The sequence below is a fragment of the Rhinolophus sinicus genome, linkage group LG02, assembly GCF_036562045.2.
Source record: "Rhinolophus sinicus isolate RSC01 linkage group LG02, ASM3656204v1, whole genome shotgun sequence".
Lineage (NCBI taxonomy): Eukaryota > Metazoa > Chordata > Mammalia > Chiroptera > Rhinolophidae > Rhinolophus > Rhinolophus sinicus.
This window is the reverse complement of record NC_133752.1, coordinates 69,292,844-69,310,434: the sequence shown is the minus strand read 5'-3', so window position 1 is coordinate 69,310,434 and position 17,591 is coordinate 69,292,844. Positions and strand designations below refer to the sequence as shown.

General features: G+C 34.3%; 1 protein-coding gene across 1 annotated transcript in view; it reads left to right on the top strand.

Moving 5' to 3' along the window:
* Positions 1-16,289, top strand: part of CEP135 (centrosomal protein 135) — a 75,284-nt gene extending 58,995 nt beyond the window's left edge. The window contains exons 18-25 of the mRNA XM_074324822.1: positions 8-184; positions 1,015-1,125; positions 1,405-1,590; positions 4,540-4,749; positions 5,624-5,826; positions 6,755-6,859; positions 7,409-7,522; positions 13,715-16,289. Coding sequence (XP_074180923.1) covers positions 8-184; positions 1,015-1,125; positions 1,405-1,590; positions 4,540-4,749; positions 5,624-5,826; positions 6,755-6,859; positions 7,409-7,508 — 1,092 coding nt within the window. The 3' untranslated portion in view covers positions 7,509-7,522; positions 13,715-16,289. The remainder of the gene's footprint in view (positions 1-7; positions 185-1,014; positions 1,126-1,404; positions 1,591-4,539; positions 4,750-5,623; positions 5,827-6,754; positions 6,860-7,408; positions 7,523-13,714) is intronic.
* Positions 16,290-17,591: the final 1,302 nt, after the last annotated feature.

Here is a 17,591-nt window from a genome sequence, read left to right as displayed (position 1 = left end):
TGACTCATGTAACAGTCAGCTAAAGGAAACACTAGCTAATCGAGACCGTGAGATAAGCAGCCTCCGACGCCAGCTGGATGCAACTCACAAAGAACTTGATGAAGTAGGAAGGTCTAAAGAAATATCTTTTAAAGAAAATAGAAGATTACAAGATGATCTGGCTACAATGGCAAGAGAAAACCAGGTATGAGTACAATGCATAAACTTTGATAGTTTTACAGTACACAGTTTCACAGTATATTCATTGTTTGCTAAAGCTCTAAATGTGTTTTCTAAATTTTAATAGTATAAATATAACATAAATAGTTCTTTAAGCAGAATGGTGTTTATAAGGGTATTAAAAAATGTGGTTTAGAATGCTACTGTATATTATTACAGGGTGTCTAATGGTACAACTGTGGTCTCCTCACCATTTTGGTCTTTGTTGTAAGAAATCCTAAAGCCGGTAGCATGGTATTCCTTATGGCAGAAATTGTTGTCACCCTAGTGGGTGAGGGCCTTGGCATCACTTCCAGGGCAAAGTTGCTGTATTATAAAGACCCATGATAGATTTTAATTTTTCGTACTTTCTTCAGGTGGCTTAGAGATATACCTTTAAGTTAATGAATATTTTAGAATTGCAAATACTGAAAGGTATTGGCTTATTAAAGATTATACCAAAAAGACTAATACTTTTCCTATTTTATGTATTTTGTTTTTTTCAATTACTTTTAACATTATTCAGTATAACGCATCTTGCTGATACGAATTTTTAAAAATGTCAACCTTTGAGCATACTAGCCCTGAATATAAATGCCAGATACATGGTTAGGACTATTGTGGGAAATGTGTGGTAATATTAGGTTAAAAAGTTATCGGTCAGGAAAAATATGTGAAAGTAACAGGAACATTTTGTTTTTGTTTTTCTCCCCTATGCTCTGTTACTCCCCAAATTCAAAAGCAGTTATTTGAATATAAATAGAAATCATTAGATGCTATGTTCACTTTAGGTTTGTCTTCAATTTTCTGATATAGGAAATCTCATTGGAACTGGAAGCAGCAGTGCAAGAAAAAGAAGAAATGAAGAGTAGAGTTCATAATTACATAACTGAGGTGTCACGATGGGAGAGCTTAATGGCTGCTAAGGTGAAAAAACATTGTTTAGGTTGGATTTAAGACTGATTTTTTTTTTTTTTTTTTTTTACTTTCTATATTTCTTTATGAGATATTAACTTATGAGAGTAGAAATCTTACTACTGTCTTTTTATATAGCCCTGCAGACCTTACTTAGTATTGTATCTGCACAGATAGTTTATGCTTCCTAAATTAAAACAAAAATCCCAATGCATATATATGTTTATGACACGGGTATTCCAGTAAGGGAAAGTTACTAATTTAGAAACAATTTAATTATGTTTAAACCAGGAAAAAGAAAACCAAGATTTGTTGGATAGATTTCAGATGCTTCATAACCGGGCTGAAGATTGGGAGGTCAAAGCCCATCAAGCTGAGGGAAAAAGCAGCTCAGTCCGACTGGAACTTCTTTCTATTGACACGGAGAGGAGACACCTCCGTGAAAGAGTGGAGTTATTAGAAAAAGAAATTCAGGAGGTAATATATTTACTGTCTTGTGAAGCCATTATTTAGTAAAACGGAAAACATTCACAGGTACTTTATTGAAGTGAGGGTTAAGCATTGATAAAATCAAATTCAATGGTAATTTTTTGTCATTCTGATAATTTGCCTAGGAACCTCCATTACTTTTTTTTATGGTATTAAAATTTACATAACATCAAATTTCTCATTTGATCCATTCTTAAGTGTACAGTTCTGTGGCAGTTACTACTATGTTCACGTTATTGTGCAACTATCACCACCATCTATCTCCATAATTTTCTCATCTTCCCCAACTGACGCTCTGTACCCATTAAGCACTAACTCCCTATTCTCTCTCCCCCAGCCCCTGGCAACCATCATTCTACTTTCTCATGATTGTGTCTACTCTATGTACCTCATATGAGTGGAATCATACAATATTTGTGTGTTAGTGATCTGTTTATTTCACTTAGCCTTAAGGTTCACTTAATCTCGAGGTCAATCCATGTGGCATGAGTCAGAATTTCATTCCTTTTTAAGGCTGAATAATATTTCATTGTATGTATAAACCACACTTTATTTATTCATCTCCCAATAGACATTTGGTTTGTTTCCATCTTTGGCTATTGAGAATAATGCTGCTATGAATATGAGTGTACAATATCTATTCAAGTCCTTGATTTCAGTTCTTTAGGATATACCTAGAAATGGAATCTTGAATCATATGGTAACTTTATGCTTAATTTTTTAAGCAATTGCCATTTAAGTTTTCCACAAAAGCAGCACCATTTTATGTTCCCGCTAACAATGTAAGAGTTTCAATTTCTCCACATCACTGCCAACACTTGTTATTTTATTTTATTTTTTTAATAATAGCCATCCCAGTGGGAGTGAAGTGGTATCTCATTTTGGATTTGACTTGCATTTTCTTAATGATTAGTGATGTTGAGCATCTTTTTGTGTTTATTGGCCATTTGTATATATTCTTTGCAGAAACATCTATTCAAAATCTTTGCCCATTTTTTAATCAGGTTGTTTTTTTGTTACTGAGTTGTGGTAATTATTTGTATATTCTTGATATTAATCCCTTATGTGTATTGTGAATATTGTCTCCCATCCTATGATTTGCCTTTTCATTCAGTTTTATCCTGTGATGTGTAAAAGTTTTTAATTTTGATGAAGGCCAATTTATCTATTTTTGGTGTCGTATTCAAGAAATCATTGCCAAGTCCATTGTCGTGAAGCTTTTCCCCAGTGTTCTAGGACTTTTATAAGTTTTAGCTCTTATGTTGAGGTCTTTGATCCATTTTGAGTTAACTTTTGTATGTGATATAATGTAAGGATCCAACTTCATTCTTTTGCGTGTGGATTTCAATAAGCTCTTATTATGAAGACAGTATAATAAACATCTCTTAGTAAAATTTTGAGTTCAGTGAAAATATAGGGACCGTAAGTTATATTGATAGAGAATTGTTGGCTGTCATTTGTATTTTTGTTTGGTTGGTATAGTATTGTAATATTCATTTTTTAGAAAGTATTGCTTATCTGTAGTGGGTAGAATTATGGCCCCTGAAGAGATATGTTTAGGTCCTATCCCCCAGTACCTGTGAATAAGACCTTATCTGAAATACTGTCTCTGCAGATATAATCAAGTTTAAATTATATCATACTAAATTGGGGTGGACCCTAATCTAATAACTGGTGTCCTTATAAAAATGAGGGAGATTTAGACATAGAAAACACATTGGAGAACGCCATATGAAGACAGAGTCAGACCCTGGAGTGATATGTCTACAAAGTAAAGAAATGCCAACGATTGCCAGCAACCACCGGAAGATGGGAGAGAGGAAGCATAGAACAGATTCTCCCTAAGAACTTCCAGGAGAAGCCAACTATGTCGTCATCTAAGTTTCAGACTTGTAACCTCCAGACTTGTGAAGGAATAACTTTCCATTGTTTTAAGCCACCCAGTAATTTGCAGTAATCTGTTAGAGCAGCACTAGGAAACTAATACACTATCTCTATAAGCATTTTGTCTGTTACGAGAAAGGGATGCTTTTCAACCTTCCAAAGAGTTCTCAGGAGAAACTATTCTTTAGTTCTTTTGTTCTTTATCATTGTTCATGTTCTTTTATGGTATATGAAATTGACTTTTACATATTTATATTTGGTTTATTGGGGAGAACCTTGATTTAATTAATTCATTAATATTTGGAAAACCCAAATACTTACTTTTTTGTAACTGTTGACTTTTGTTAAACCTTCATACATAGTATCCGATTTTTAATGTTGATTCATTTCAGTAAAGCCTATTCAAATAGTTGTAATTTTTAAGTATGGAATTCTTCCTAAACTCAGAAGTAGAGTTTAAACCATAGTTTGTATTTATCACTCACAATTTAAATTGTAAAAAATTTAAAATGTGAATTATTCTAAGAAAAAAAATCTATCAGTATTTCAAACTTTGCTCATTATTCAGTTATTGAAATCTTATAAAGTTATGTATTATTAAATTAAATTTTAATTTAAATATGATTTCAGGTATTTAGTTTTAAAGCAAACTCCATTTTTGAAATTCAGAATTTAGCTAAAGACAATTGATGAATGATAAATATATATGTTGTTTTTTCTTGAAAAGGCATTATTATAACAAAGAATTTATAAAGGAAATAATAAACTTCAAAGATCTCATGCACAGCACCCTAAAACAATTTATTTTCATCTTTGCATCTTCTAAATCTATACACGAAGTACTTAGTTACGATGATTAATAATTATACACAATTAATTTTGTTAAGTATTAAATAGGCCATCTTTAATAACAGACAGCTTCTTGAGAGTATCTTAAAATATGCCAAAATTGGTGCTTATATTTTTATAAAGTGAGTTTGTAGCTGCACAAATCAACCCTTTAAAATTCTTGATTTACTTTAACTTTTTACCTGTTTCCTTTTTTATTTTCAGCACATAAATGCACATCATGCTTATGAATCTCAGATCTCCTCAATGACAAAGGCCATATCTAGATTGGAAGAAGAGCTGAGGCATCAAGAAGATGAAAAAGCAGCAGTATTCAGTGATATGTCATCTCTTAGAGAACTTTGTATTAAGCTTGATTCAGGCAAAGATATTATGACCCAACAATTGAATTCCAAAAACCTTGAATTTGAGAAGGTAAGAAATTAAAAGATACTGTAGCACATTGTTTTATTGAGCCCTGTTCTAATTGCTTTGCTTTATCATTCACTATCCAATGTATTTGTTCCCCTTTGGAGTAGTATTTTTGACAACAGGATTTTGGCAACTATATTTAACTACTAGATTCTTTGCCAAGATTTATTTGGCAAACCTGGTGATGAAATTAGGTGTTGTTTGTTTTGGAGTTGATGAGTATTTAGGAGAATATCAGTCTTCTGATTATCAAATAGGAAGGAGCATGTCCCAATACATTCTTTCTCCATTTAAAGGTAAGGCTTAAATGAAGGATTGAGCAGTTCATTACTTCCTAAGTGGAATATTTTTCTTGATAAAAATCTCAAGGCAGTTTAAGTCATACTAAATTTTTAAAATCTCCTTAGCTGGAGCTTTCCATTCCCAACTGAAGCATTACTTTAAACAACCCAGTGTATGCTTTCAAACATAGGTGTTTTCATTTTCACTCATTTAATAGTATCTTTATTTTCAGGTACTGAGAAGCTCCAATACTGGCTTGACTATGTAGTCAGAGGACAGATTTAATAGACCAGGAGGACCTCCTTGCTGATAGGGTGGCCATATTTTAGGATTTTATGTTAATGAGCCTCTCCTAATAAGGTAGTATGAAAGAAGACTGAGGCTTGGAGTAGGTCTCAGAGCCGAATAAGCCCTTATAAAAAAAATAGCAAAGATTATTTTTCAAATAAGATGTTTTTCTCATACTTAAAAAAGTGGTTCAGAATCTTTAACTGGCATGCAAAATGAGGGAACTGATGTATGTATAGCTCTGTAGATAATTTTTCAGAGTAAGTCTAAAATTGTACTGAAGTAACCTTACTTTGTTTTTCTGTAGGTTGTGGCTGAATTAGAAAATGTAAAATCAGAATCAGAGCTATTAAAAAAACAACTGGCAAGTGAGAAACATACAATTAAAAACCTTGAATTGTTGTTGGCTACAAATAGAGATAAAGAATTTCATTCTCACTTAACCTCGCATGAGAAGGATACAGAAATTCAGCTACTTAAAGACAAGTTAACCCTTTCGGAAAGCAAAGTGTAAGTGTTATAAAACAGTCTATGTGAGGGAAGTAGCTGTCAAAAATAATTTTTCAATATGAGTAAATTTTTATAGATTTATAGAATAAAACAAATGATTGAAAAATAACTGAAGGAACAAACAATAGATATATCCAATTTTTGCAGGAATAGGGGGATGGGAGTGTGAATGGTGGTATAAAACCAAAATATTTTATTTATGTGGCTGCTGCTTTTGGAAACTCACGGGTTTAGTCCAAAAGAGACATCGTGTTTGGAGGTGTAGATTTGTATATCTTCACCACAGAAGTGATTCCCATGGAAGTGAATTAATGAACTTTACAAAAATGCCTAAATTTGAGGAAGGAAGTATCAGCAAAGGAGAGAGCATTTCAGGATGTGAGAATCGGCATGTCTCATCCTGGGGATTAAGAAAAAGTTTTGCAGTTTGATCTTCATAAGTGTATTGATTGCCTTTTAGAGATTGATGATGGTGTTTTTTTAGGATGGAGAGGTTTGGGTGTATTTGTTGGAAAAGAAGAGGAAACCCAGAGTAGATAGTACAAGTGGAATAATTGACTTGCAAAAGAAGTTAGAAATACTCCTTCTGAGGCTGGAGTAAAGAAAGAGCCAGTGAAAATACTTTGCATATTGATGTTACAATTCATGTCTTATTCAAATTTGTATCTTCAGCATTGCTGCAGTGCCTAGCACATACTGGAGGCCGAGTTAATGTTTATTAAATAAATGAGATGAATGAAAACTTTCAGATAGAAGCTCTAGAAGTTTAGAAAATTGTTGTTGAAAAGGCTTGATCTTCTGTTTTTTTTAATCCTTAAGTATCACCTCCTTGTATTTCTTAATAACAGAAGCAAAAATCCATACCTCTTGACTTTACAATACAGAACATTTGTTATTTATTTCTTTAATTTTCAAAATTTATTTTTAGAACTAGTCAAAGCCGGGAAAACACCATGCTTCGGGCTAAAGTGGCACAATTACAAACAGATCACGATGCTCTGAAAAGGCAGATTTCAACTGAAAGATATGAACGGTAAGAAAAATATTTAGCATTGGACAGTGTTTTTATTTATTTCTTATCCTATTTCAAAAACGATTTAATGTGCTTACAAATAGGAAGCTTTTTTAGCATTAATGCATAAAATAAAAAAAAGTCTAGGCCAGAGAATGAATAGCCCACAAAGGTGGTGGCAGCAGAGTCCCCATGCTTTCTGGGGCAGATGCAGACACACAGAAAGAAAGCATAAGAAAGAGTGCATTATTTCACTTCTGACATTTGGGAGTTTTGAGGCAGAAAGAAGGGGACGGCTAGATTTATGGACAAGAAGCGGTGGGAAAGGAAGGGGCAGAGGAGGGAACCATCCAACTTTGAAAATGTGTGTTCAGAAGGGCTTTGAACAATCTCTTATAATACATATTCCTTTGATTGAAATCTTTTATCCACTACTTAAAAATTATATAAGAACATAGGATTTAAATTTAGTAGAAATACTAATGGAGTAGAAAATATTTAATAATAACAGGACCTTATATTTCTGTACCACTTTTTGGGTATAATCTCTTATTTGATTTTCATTGACAGAGAACGAGCAATCCAAGAGATGCGTCGACATGGTCTTCCCACATCACCCCTTAGTTCTACTCTGAGGTCTCCTTTACATTCTCCTGAACATATAAACTGATAATTATTAGAAAGGTACGTATGTAACATCAAGGACAAGCCAAACTGATCTGTGGTTATAAAAATTCAGAAAGTGGCTTTCTGTGTGCGGGGAGGGAAGATTGCCTGCAAAGGTGGTCAGGGGAACTTTCTGATCGCCTTTGGCCGGAATAATGAAATGTTCTATTTCTTGGTGGTGATGGTTACATAATATATATGATTGATTGTAAAAACTCACTGAACTGAACATTTATGGTCCATGTATTTTATTGTTCCTAGATTATATCTCAATTAAAAGGAGAAGACATAACAAAACATTAAATGTCAATGAGATATTATAGGGTAATATTTGATGAAGTACCAAATTCAAGGTACAAATAATAGATGGTGAAAGTGTGGACAAAGAAACAGGAGTGCATGTGGCACAATGAACTGAATCTGATAGGAATGGCAGGTTGTTGGGGAATAATGAGGGAGAAAGGCGTGGAAGGTAGAGTGGATATATGGAATTACTGAATGTGAGGCTGAATTAGGGATTGTAGACTCTATTCTGTAAGTCAAGGGGAGCCATGAAAGATCCTCTGTATAGGATGAATGCATCCAAGGGAGGGCTTCAGATGAAAGAACTGTCTCTGGCAGATAAACTTCACAACTGTATTTGGGCCTTATTGGGGAGGGCAGAAACCAGAGGCAGAAGACCAGAAAGAGATGTTATATGAACAATATAATCAGTTTAGGATCAGTATAGTAATATTGAAAGCTAGGACAGAAGTTAAAAAACAATTCATAATATACATACAGAAAAGTACCATGTCATAGTACACAGCTCAGTGAATTTTCACAAATTGAACACACACACCTATGTAACCTGTACCCAGATCAAGAAACGAAACATTTCCTTTCTTGGGCTTTCTTCTGGTCATAGCCCTGCTATAAAAGTAACTGTCCTGTGGATTTCTTTTGACTGGTTTTGGACATTTTATAAATGAAATCATACATTTCTGGCTACTTTTCCTCAACAATACATTTGTGAGATTCATCCGTACTGTTGTGTGTACTTGTAGATTGTTCAGTCTTATTGCTCCGTGGTATTCCATTACGTGAACTCACTTACTTGTTTTATCATTGATAGGCGTTTGGTAGTTTCCAGTTCAGGCTATTACAGATAGAGTTGATTCACATTCTAGTACCTGTATGTTGGTGAACAGAGATGTGTGCATTTCTTTTGGGTCTACACTTAGGAGTGAAATTGTTGGGTCACTGGATGTGCATATTCAGTGCTCGTCAGGTCACTGACAAGCTTGAGTAGATACGGCAAAACAGTTTCCACAGTGGTTGTAAAGAGCTAGGCCACATTTGACTGAGGAAGAGTCAAAGGATTTGTTGATTCACTGCAGAAGGGAATGAATGGAAAAGAAGCTTGTCAGACCCAGGGTTTGAAAGGTAAGTGACTGTAAAATACAGGCTCACTGACAGAAATAATAGTCACTTCTTTTAAAAATTATGTGTTTTTTGCCTCTTTTAATAGATGTACATAGTAGATAATTAAGCATTTCCTTGATGACTCAAAATCCTCATTATGGACAGCAGTTATGTGCTATGCTTTAGCATACTTATGCCCGCAGGGCTTATTGGTGTTTGAAAGGCCTAGGTTTTTTCACATGATTCCTAATTGCTGTGCTTTTGTTTTTGTGTTTGTTTGTTTGTTTGTGTAAAATATTTATTTTCCTCTTTTACTTAGAGGACCACTTCTCAGTGCGGGCTGCAATCACTGTTCTCACAACTTCTAACTGCTGCATTAATTTGAATGTGATTAGATGGAGGTTCATTTTCTCATTAAGAAGCCTTATAACTGTTGTGACATAAACATTTCTCATGCTCGATTCACAGCTGCATTTTAGATCGGAGTTGGCAAACTAGGGTCTGTGGGCCAAGTCCACCGCACAGCCTAGTTTTGTAAATTAAACTTTAGTAGAGCATAGTCACACCCATTTGTGTACATAGTCTGTGAGATTGTTCTTCCTTTCTTCTTCTTTTTTTTTAATGTTTCTTGGGGTGAAATGGTTAATAAAGTTACATAGGTTTCAGGTGTACAATTCTGTAATACATCATCTATACATCACATTGTGGGTTCATCACCCAGGGTCAGTTCTCCTTCCATCACCATATATTTGATCCCATTTACCCTCATCTACCACCCTTTTTCCCCCCTTTCCCTCTAGTAAACTATTGTGTGTCTATGAGTTTTTGTTTCTTCATTTGTTTGTCTTGTTCTTTTGTTGTTTTCAGTTGTATATATCAGTGAAATCATACGGTTCTCGACTTTCTCTGTCTGACTTATTTCGCTTAGCATTATAATCTCAAGATCCATCCATGTTGTCGCAAATGGTACTATTTCATTGTTTCTTATGGCAGAATAGTATTCCATTGTGTATATATGCCACAACTTCTTTATCCATTCATCTATCGAAACACTTTGGTTGTTTCCATGTCTTGGCCACCATAACTAAAGCCGCAATGAACATTGAAACACATATGTCTTGATGGATAACTGTTTTCAGATTTTTTGGGTAGATACCCAGGAGAGGGATTGCTGGGTCATACGGTAATTCTATTCTTAATTTTTTGAGGAACGTCCATACTGCCTTCCATAGCGGCTGCACCAATCTGCATTCCCACCAACAGTGTATGAGGGTTCCTTTTTCTCCACAGCCTATCCAACACTTGTTACTATTTGTCTTGTTGATGATAGCCATTCTAACTGGTGTGAGATGATATTTCATTGTGGTTTTTATTTGCATTTCTCTGATGTTTAGTGATGTTGAGCATTTTTTCATATGTCTATTGGCCATTTGTATGTCCTCTTTGGAGAAATGTCTATTCAAGTCCTCTGCCCATTTTTAAATTGGATTGTTTGTTTTTTGTTGTTGAGTTGTATGAGTTCCTTATATATTTATTGGAGGCTTGTTTGCAAAAATCTTCTCCCATTCAGTTGGTTGCCTCTTTATTTTGTCAGTGGTTTCTTTTGCTGTGCAGAAGCTTTTTAGTTTGATATAGTCCCATTCATTTATTTTAGCTTTTACTTCCCTTTTCTTTGGAGTCAAATTCATAAAATGCTCTTTGAATCCAAGGTCCATAAGTTTAGTACCGTGTTTCCCCGAAAATAAGACCTACCCCGAAAATAAGCCCCAGTTAAGATAGCCAGATGGACGCATTTAGTATGTTATAGCGATGTTCCTTCCAGAAGAAGATGACATGATTGTGTTTAAATAAATGTAGATTGTTGTACATGAAAAAATAAGACATCCCCTGAAAATATGACCTAATGCATCTTTTGGAGCAAAAATTAATATAAGACCCAGTCTTATTTTGGGGAAAATATGGTGTAAGACCCGATCTTATTTGTGGAGAAACACGGCACCTATGTTTTCTTCTATGCAGTTTATTGTTTCAGGTCTTATGTTTAGGTCTTTGATCCATTTTGAGTTAATTTTGGTACATGGTGAGAGACTGCTTTTATATGGAGGCAGAATTAAGTAGTTGTGACAGAGACCCTGTGGCCCACAAATGTAAAATATTTACAACCTGGCCTTTCACATCATGTAGCCTCTGGGAAATTCAGCAGTGCACCTGTGAGATAGTAAGAGTGAAAAAGCACATAAGTCCCTCATTTTTGAAAAGCGGCTTGACCTTAGACACCCCCTGAAGACACCCCCCCATGGAGACACCCAGGGATCCCTAGACTATACTTTAAACACCACTGATACAGAACATAGTGGATTCCATCAATCTCTAAAGCTATGATGAATTAGAAAACATTTTTTAATTGTGATAAAATATATGTAACACAGGCTTGGCTATCTTAACTATTTTTAAGTGTACACCTCAGGGGCATTAAATTTTCAGTCTTGTGCAAACATTACCACTATTTCCAAAACTTTTTCATCACCCCAAACAGAAACCCTGTAGCCATTAAATGGTAACTCTCCAGTCCACTGAGCTTACTTCCTTAGCCCCTGGTAACCTCTAATCTACTTTTCTGTCTCTATGAATTTGCCTGTTTAGGTTTTCATGTAAGTGAAGTCATACAGTATTTGTCCTTTTGAGTCTGGCTTATTTCACTTCAGATAATACTTTCAAGGTTCATCTGTGTCGTAGCAGTGTATCAGAACTTCATTCTTTTTTATGCCCGGACAGTATTCCCTTGTGTGTTTATACTACATTTTGTTTATCCATTCATCAGTTGATGGACATCTGGGTTGTTTTCACCTCTTAGCCATTGTGAATAATGCTGTTATGAACACTTGTGTGTAAGTATCTGTTTTAGTCCCTGTTTTCAAATTTTGTGGGAGTATCTAGGCGTAGAGTTGCTGGGTCATTTGGTAATTCTATGTTTAACTTCTTGGGGGTAATTCTATGTTTATCTTCTTGAGTACCAGCCAAACTTTTTCCACATAGCTGTACCATTTTATATTTCCACCAGCAATGTAAGGGTTCCGATTTTCCAAATCGTTGTCAACACTTGTTATTTTCCATTTTTTAAATTATAGCCATCATAGTAGATGTGGATTAGAAACTTCTACAACCATTAGCAAATTCCCAGTGTATCCTAATGATGTTATTAATTGGTAACCCATTTCCATTCATATTTTCTAAATATTGTCATCAAAACTAATTTTGAGGGATTTCCCCATAAGTACTCAGAAATGACTATGAAATATTGATATCAAGTCATATTTACAGTGTCTTTCTAATAGTTAAAATATATAATCCAATTTTGTTTTTTACTCTTTTGATTATTGTATCTAACATAGGCTCACTAAAAAAACATAAAATACAAAAGTATAAAGAAGGAACTCAAAATCAGATTTTTTTACATTTTCTGTGGTAAAATATACATGATACTAAAGTCATCATTTAACCATTTTTAAGTGTACATTTTTCTGGCAGTTAGCACATTCACATTGTTCTGCACAAATGATTTCCACCATCCATCTTCAGAACTTTTTTATCTTTTCCTGCTGAAACTCTATACCCGTTAAAACTAACTCGCTATTCTACCCCTGGCAACCACCATTACAATTTCTGTTTCTGTGAATTTGACTGCTCTAGGTTCCTCATATAAATGGAATCATACAACATTTGTCCTTTTGTGACTGGCTTATTTAACTTAGCATAATGTTTTTAGAGTTCATCCATGTTAGAGCATGTGTCAGAATTTCCTTCCATTTTGAGGCTAACATTCCATTATATGTATATACCACATTTTGTTTATCCATTCATCCATTGATGGACACTTGGGTTGCTATTATGAAAACGCTGCTATGAACATGGATGTACAAATCAAAATCACTTTTAATGCTACAACCAAGAGAAAATAACAATTAGCATTTTTGTATACTCCATTCTTGTATTTAATTTGTAATAAACATACACACCCATGCCTAGATATACATAATTCTAATAGAGATCACACTCAGAATAGTTTTTATCCTGTTTTTTGTTTTGTTTTATTCTTTGTGGGTTTTCCCCCTTAATATTTTTGTGTTCATTTATTCATATATTAAAAACATTTTCAAAAAATGCCATTTTATAATAGTGACCTAATGGTTTATTACATGGATATTCTGTGATTTAGTTAATCATTCTCTTATGGGACATATAGCTTTTATAAATAATGTTTTACATCAGTATTGGACAACATACCTGATTATTCTTAAGTATGTCTCTACAGGTATAGAAAAATTACTCTTAATATTTCCATTGTGGGATTTTTCGTATTTTAATGAGTGTGGTTTTCATTGGGAGGATGATTAAATAGCGCATAAGGTGAAAATATTTGGAAAAATATTTGACTGTCCATAGCATGCTATTTTAAGACTCAAACAACATAATTTCTGGTACTTGTGTATAATTTTAATAAACCAAGGTATCAGATTATCCCTTTTGAGTGATTTTTCTCAACATGCTGTTATTCCAATCTCTTCACTATGTGTCTTTTAATCCTCATGTACTTTGAGGTACTTTGGTAGTTTGAGGGAGGAATACCTTTTTGAAGTATAAAACAGTACTTCCTAACTATTAAATATAACTTGATTGTAGGCAAAGGTTTTATGAGACTATAATTCCAATTAAAACATTACTGAATTTCAATGTTTTGTGAATGTACTGAATACTTTTGTTTATCAGTTTTCTCTTAACCTACTTTTCCCCTCCCCTCTTTTTCAGAATGATGACTTTCAATGAGTTGGCTATATGGATTTTTTAAAGGACATATATTTGAAGTACTGTTCCTGAAAATCATGAACATTGACACAAATTCTACCTCTGTCAACTTTTATTTAAATCAGTGAATATTTATGTAAAAAAATTGGTTTAAAAGAGCTCTATCTATGTGTATATTTTCATACATATGACAGAACAAAGTATGTATTAATAGTGCTAACTGATGTTATAGCTGTATTTTTATTATTTTTGACTTAAATTTCTCAAACTGTTTATGCTGTGAATTAATATAATGTATTATTCATATTATGCTTTAATAATCTTTTTCTTAATGAGCCATGATGTATGTATGTAAATATTCTTACAGTACCTGCTTTTAAAGTGTTTTTAGTTTTCATGCCTGTGCTTATAACCTATATCTTTAACACATTCACAAAGGGTTATCAACTTTGATGCTCTGCTGTCATGCTTAACTTTTTCTTCTAAGTGTAAAATTAATTACTTACCAATTTGTTGTCTATCATTGATGGGAATATATTTAGCTTTATTCTTACAGTAGCAGAGATCCTGATAAAATAATGATTACCATACATAATTTGTTATTGCCAACTAGAAGAACTGTGATGGGAAAAATTCATTTATATTTTATATTATATACAACATTATTTTGGCTTTCACATGAGCGCATAATACAAATTTATCAAAATCAAACTGAAAGCTGTATTCAGAATTTTGTACAACAATAGACAGAAATTTGGGACATTTTTTTCAGTAAATAAAATTCCTCAATATAAAATTTCAGAGTATAAAAGTATATGAGATATAGTGAAAACATTTTTTTAAAATTCCAATATGCATTCAATAATATCAGATTTTTGTTTCTAAACCTTCTAATTTATCAGTCTTCCAGAATGGTATGTAAACACTGAACTATGGCATATAAAGTAGAAAACAGATTTTACAATTAATTTTCAAAGTTGTAATTTTAAAGAATTTAGACATATACATATATTAATTTAAAAACAGTAGTACAAAATAGAATATCAGATACAAAAACTAATCGTGTTTGAACCATACACATTTGAAGAAAATCCTGTTCTTAATAGATTTCATTATGATTGAAAAAGGAGAACTTAAAAACTAACAGGAAAATGGAAGGCCAGTTATTTACGATACATTTTGTTTCCTCTTGTGGTTTAATAAAGTGGAGTTTGTATGTGTGCGTCTGTATGTACCTGCGGGTGTGCAGTGCTCTTTTTCTAAAACTAGTATGCCTTATATGTTCAGGTTATGCCCTTTGCAATAATTCAGTGTATTTGGGTGTGATGTGGCTTACTTTACCACCATTTTTGTATTTTAGGTATTCCATCTCCCTTGTGTGAATTCATCTATTATAGCAAAATACAAGAGAAATGGGACTATTTGCAATGTCATGTGGAAGATCTTTTAATAAATGTGTGTAAATAAAAAGTTTTTGTTCCCACCTCTTCCCCTAAAGCAACAGCAGGATATATTTTGTTAGATATTTTATTTTTAATGTTTTCTATGATTAAAAAATATATACTTTTCCATAATTGTTATTTTTATAACCATGATACTATAATTTTTAAAAATTCATTTTATCTTAAAATACTGAATGTTCTAAGCTTTTATTGATGTTTTTAATTTGTTTTAAATAATTTTAAATTATGGAGATTTACATAGATTTTCCAATAAACATTCCAGTCAATTTACTTTCTTTCTTACAAATAGTATTTTTTAAAATAATCTTAGCAATATTCTTCTAAAATTAAGTACAGTTTAGTCAAATCATACTTTATCGTGGTGAGATAGGGAAATCTCTGAAATTAGGTTCCAGATACTTTTTTTTTTAAAGGGAACAGGACTTTATTGGGGAACAGTGTGTATTTCCAGGACTTTTTTCCAAGTCAAGTTGTTGTCCTTTCAAGTCTTAGTTGTGGAGGGTGCTGTTCAGCTTCAAGTTGTCCTTTTAGTCTTAGTTGTGGAGGGCGGAGCTCAGCTCCAGGTCCAGTTGCTGTTGCTAGTTGTAGGGGGCACAGCCCACCATCCCTTGCGGGAGTCGAACCGGCAACCTTGTGGTTGAGAGGAAGCGAACCAACCAATTGAGCCATCCGGGAGCTCAACGGCAGCTCAGCTCAAGGTGCTGTGTGCAATCTACTTGCAGGGGTTGCTGCCCACCATCCCTTGCGGGACTCGAGGAATCGAACTGGCAACCTGTGGTTGAGAGGATACGCCCCAACAAACTGAGCCATCCGGGAGGCAGCTCAGCTCAAGGTGCTGTGTTCAATCTTAGTTGCAGGGGGCCCTGCCCACGGTCCCTTGTGGGACTCGAGGAGTTGAACCAGCAACCTTGTGGTTGAGAGCCCACTGGCCCATGTGGGAATCGAAAGTTAGGAGCATGGAGCTCCAACCACCTGAGCCACCAGGCCGGCCCCACCAGACACTTTTTTAAACTGACTTTCTTTTATTAATTTCCAATTAGTTCTGAATATAAAAAATGAAGTCACAGTTTCAGTTAGAAATCCATCTACAAAATAAACAGGCTTGTGTGTGTGTACATTTTTCTCTTTTGCAAATGCTCTTTATTGAGACATTAATTACCATTGATTATGCCAGCTGCTACCTCACCTTATTACAACTTATCACACAGCTGTTCTCACACCCCTCCCCCCAATTCATAGAAAATTTTAGTACCTGGTTTACTGTCTTTTTACCATATTTCTATCATCAGTCTTTTTATGTCAGTATCTTCTTGGAACAGTGGTCATTGAGTGGTCCTGTATATTAGTTACCTTTTAAGAAAAACTGATTTCTAAAATCTATACCAGTCCAAAGAAATCAGACTGTGGAAGAGGTGTGGGCTTTTTTTTTTCCTTAAGGTTCTTTAGATGATTCTAATGTGCAGCCAGGATTTAAATTCCTAATCTGAGAAACTGACCAACCAAATTAATTTTATGACTCAATAGTGGGATTCAATTTACAGTTGAAAACTGCTATAGATCTCATTACCTCCACTGTCTCAACTTCTAGTATCCTACTCACCCCACTTTCTAGGTCACTGTTTATTATGCCTATCCCAATAATTCTTTGCCAGAATCTCCACTTGATTCCATCACCTAGCCCTGGTCTATAAGTCCATCACTCTCCCTTTGCTCTTTATCCAGCATAGATACCACTTTTCTTGCATATGCCCTAAATTCTCTTCTCCCTCTTGTCCCCTTTGAACTTAAACCCAAATCTTATTCATGTCCAACTACATCAATAACTCTATCTGTACCTAAGCAGCTGGATGAAAAGGATGGCAAAGAAAACAACCATGTTGAGTTTTCACTTGAAATGTATGGCCCTGAAAATCAAGGGCCCACAGCAGTGTGATAGTCCTTATACATTTTCCTAGTCAATTCACATTTAACCTCTGTTGTGGATTGAGTGTGTCCCCCCGCCACCCAATTTCTTTGTGGAAACCCTACTTTCCAGGGTGATTGTATTAGGAAGTGGGGCCTTTGGGAGGTAATTAGGTCATGAGGATGGAATCCTCATGAATGGGATTAGTGCCCTTGTAAAGGCACCGCGGAAAGCTCTGTCACTGTCATGTGGGGATACGAGAAATCAACAGTCTGCAAACCAGTAGAGTGCTCTCACCAGAACCCTACCATGCTGGCACCTTCATCTTAGACTTCCAGACTCCAGAACTGGGAGAAATAAATCTGTATTGTTTATAAACTGCCCAATCTATGGTAAATTGTTATAGCAGTCCAAACGGACTAAGACATTAAACTTCTCAATAGCTACACTTGGAAATGAGAGCAACGTAGTATTTTTAGAATATTGAAAGAAAAGAATTTTGAACCTATTTAGC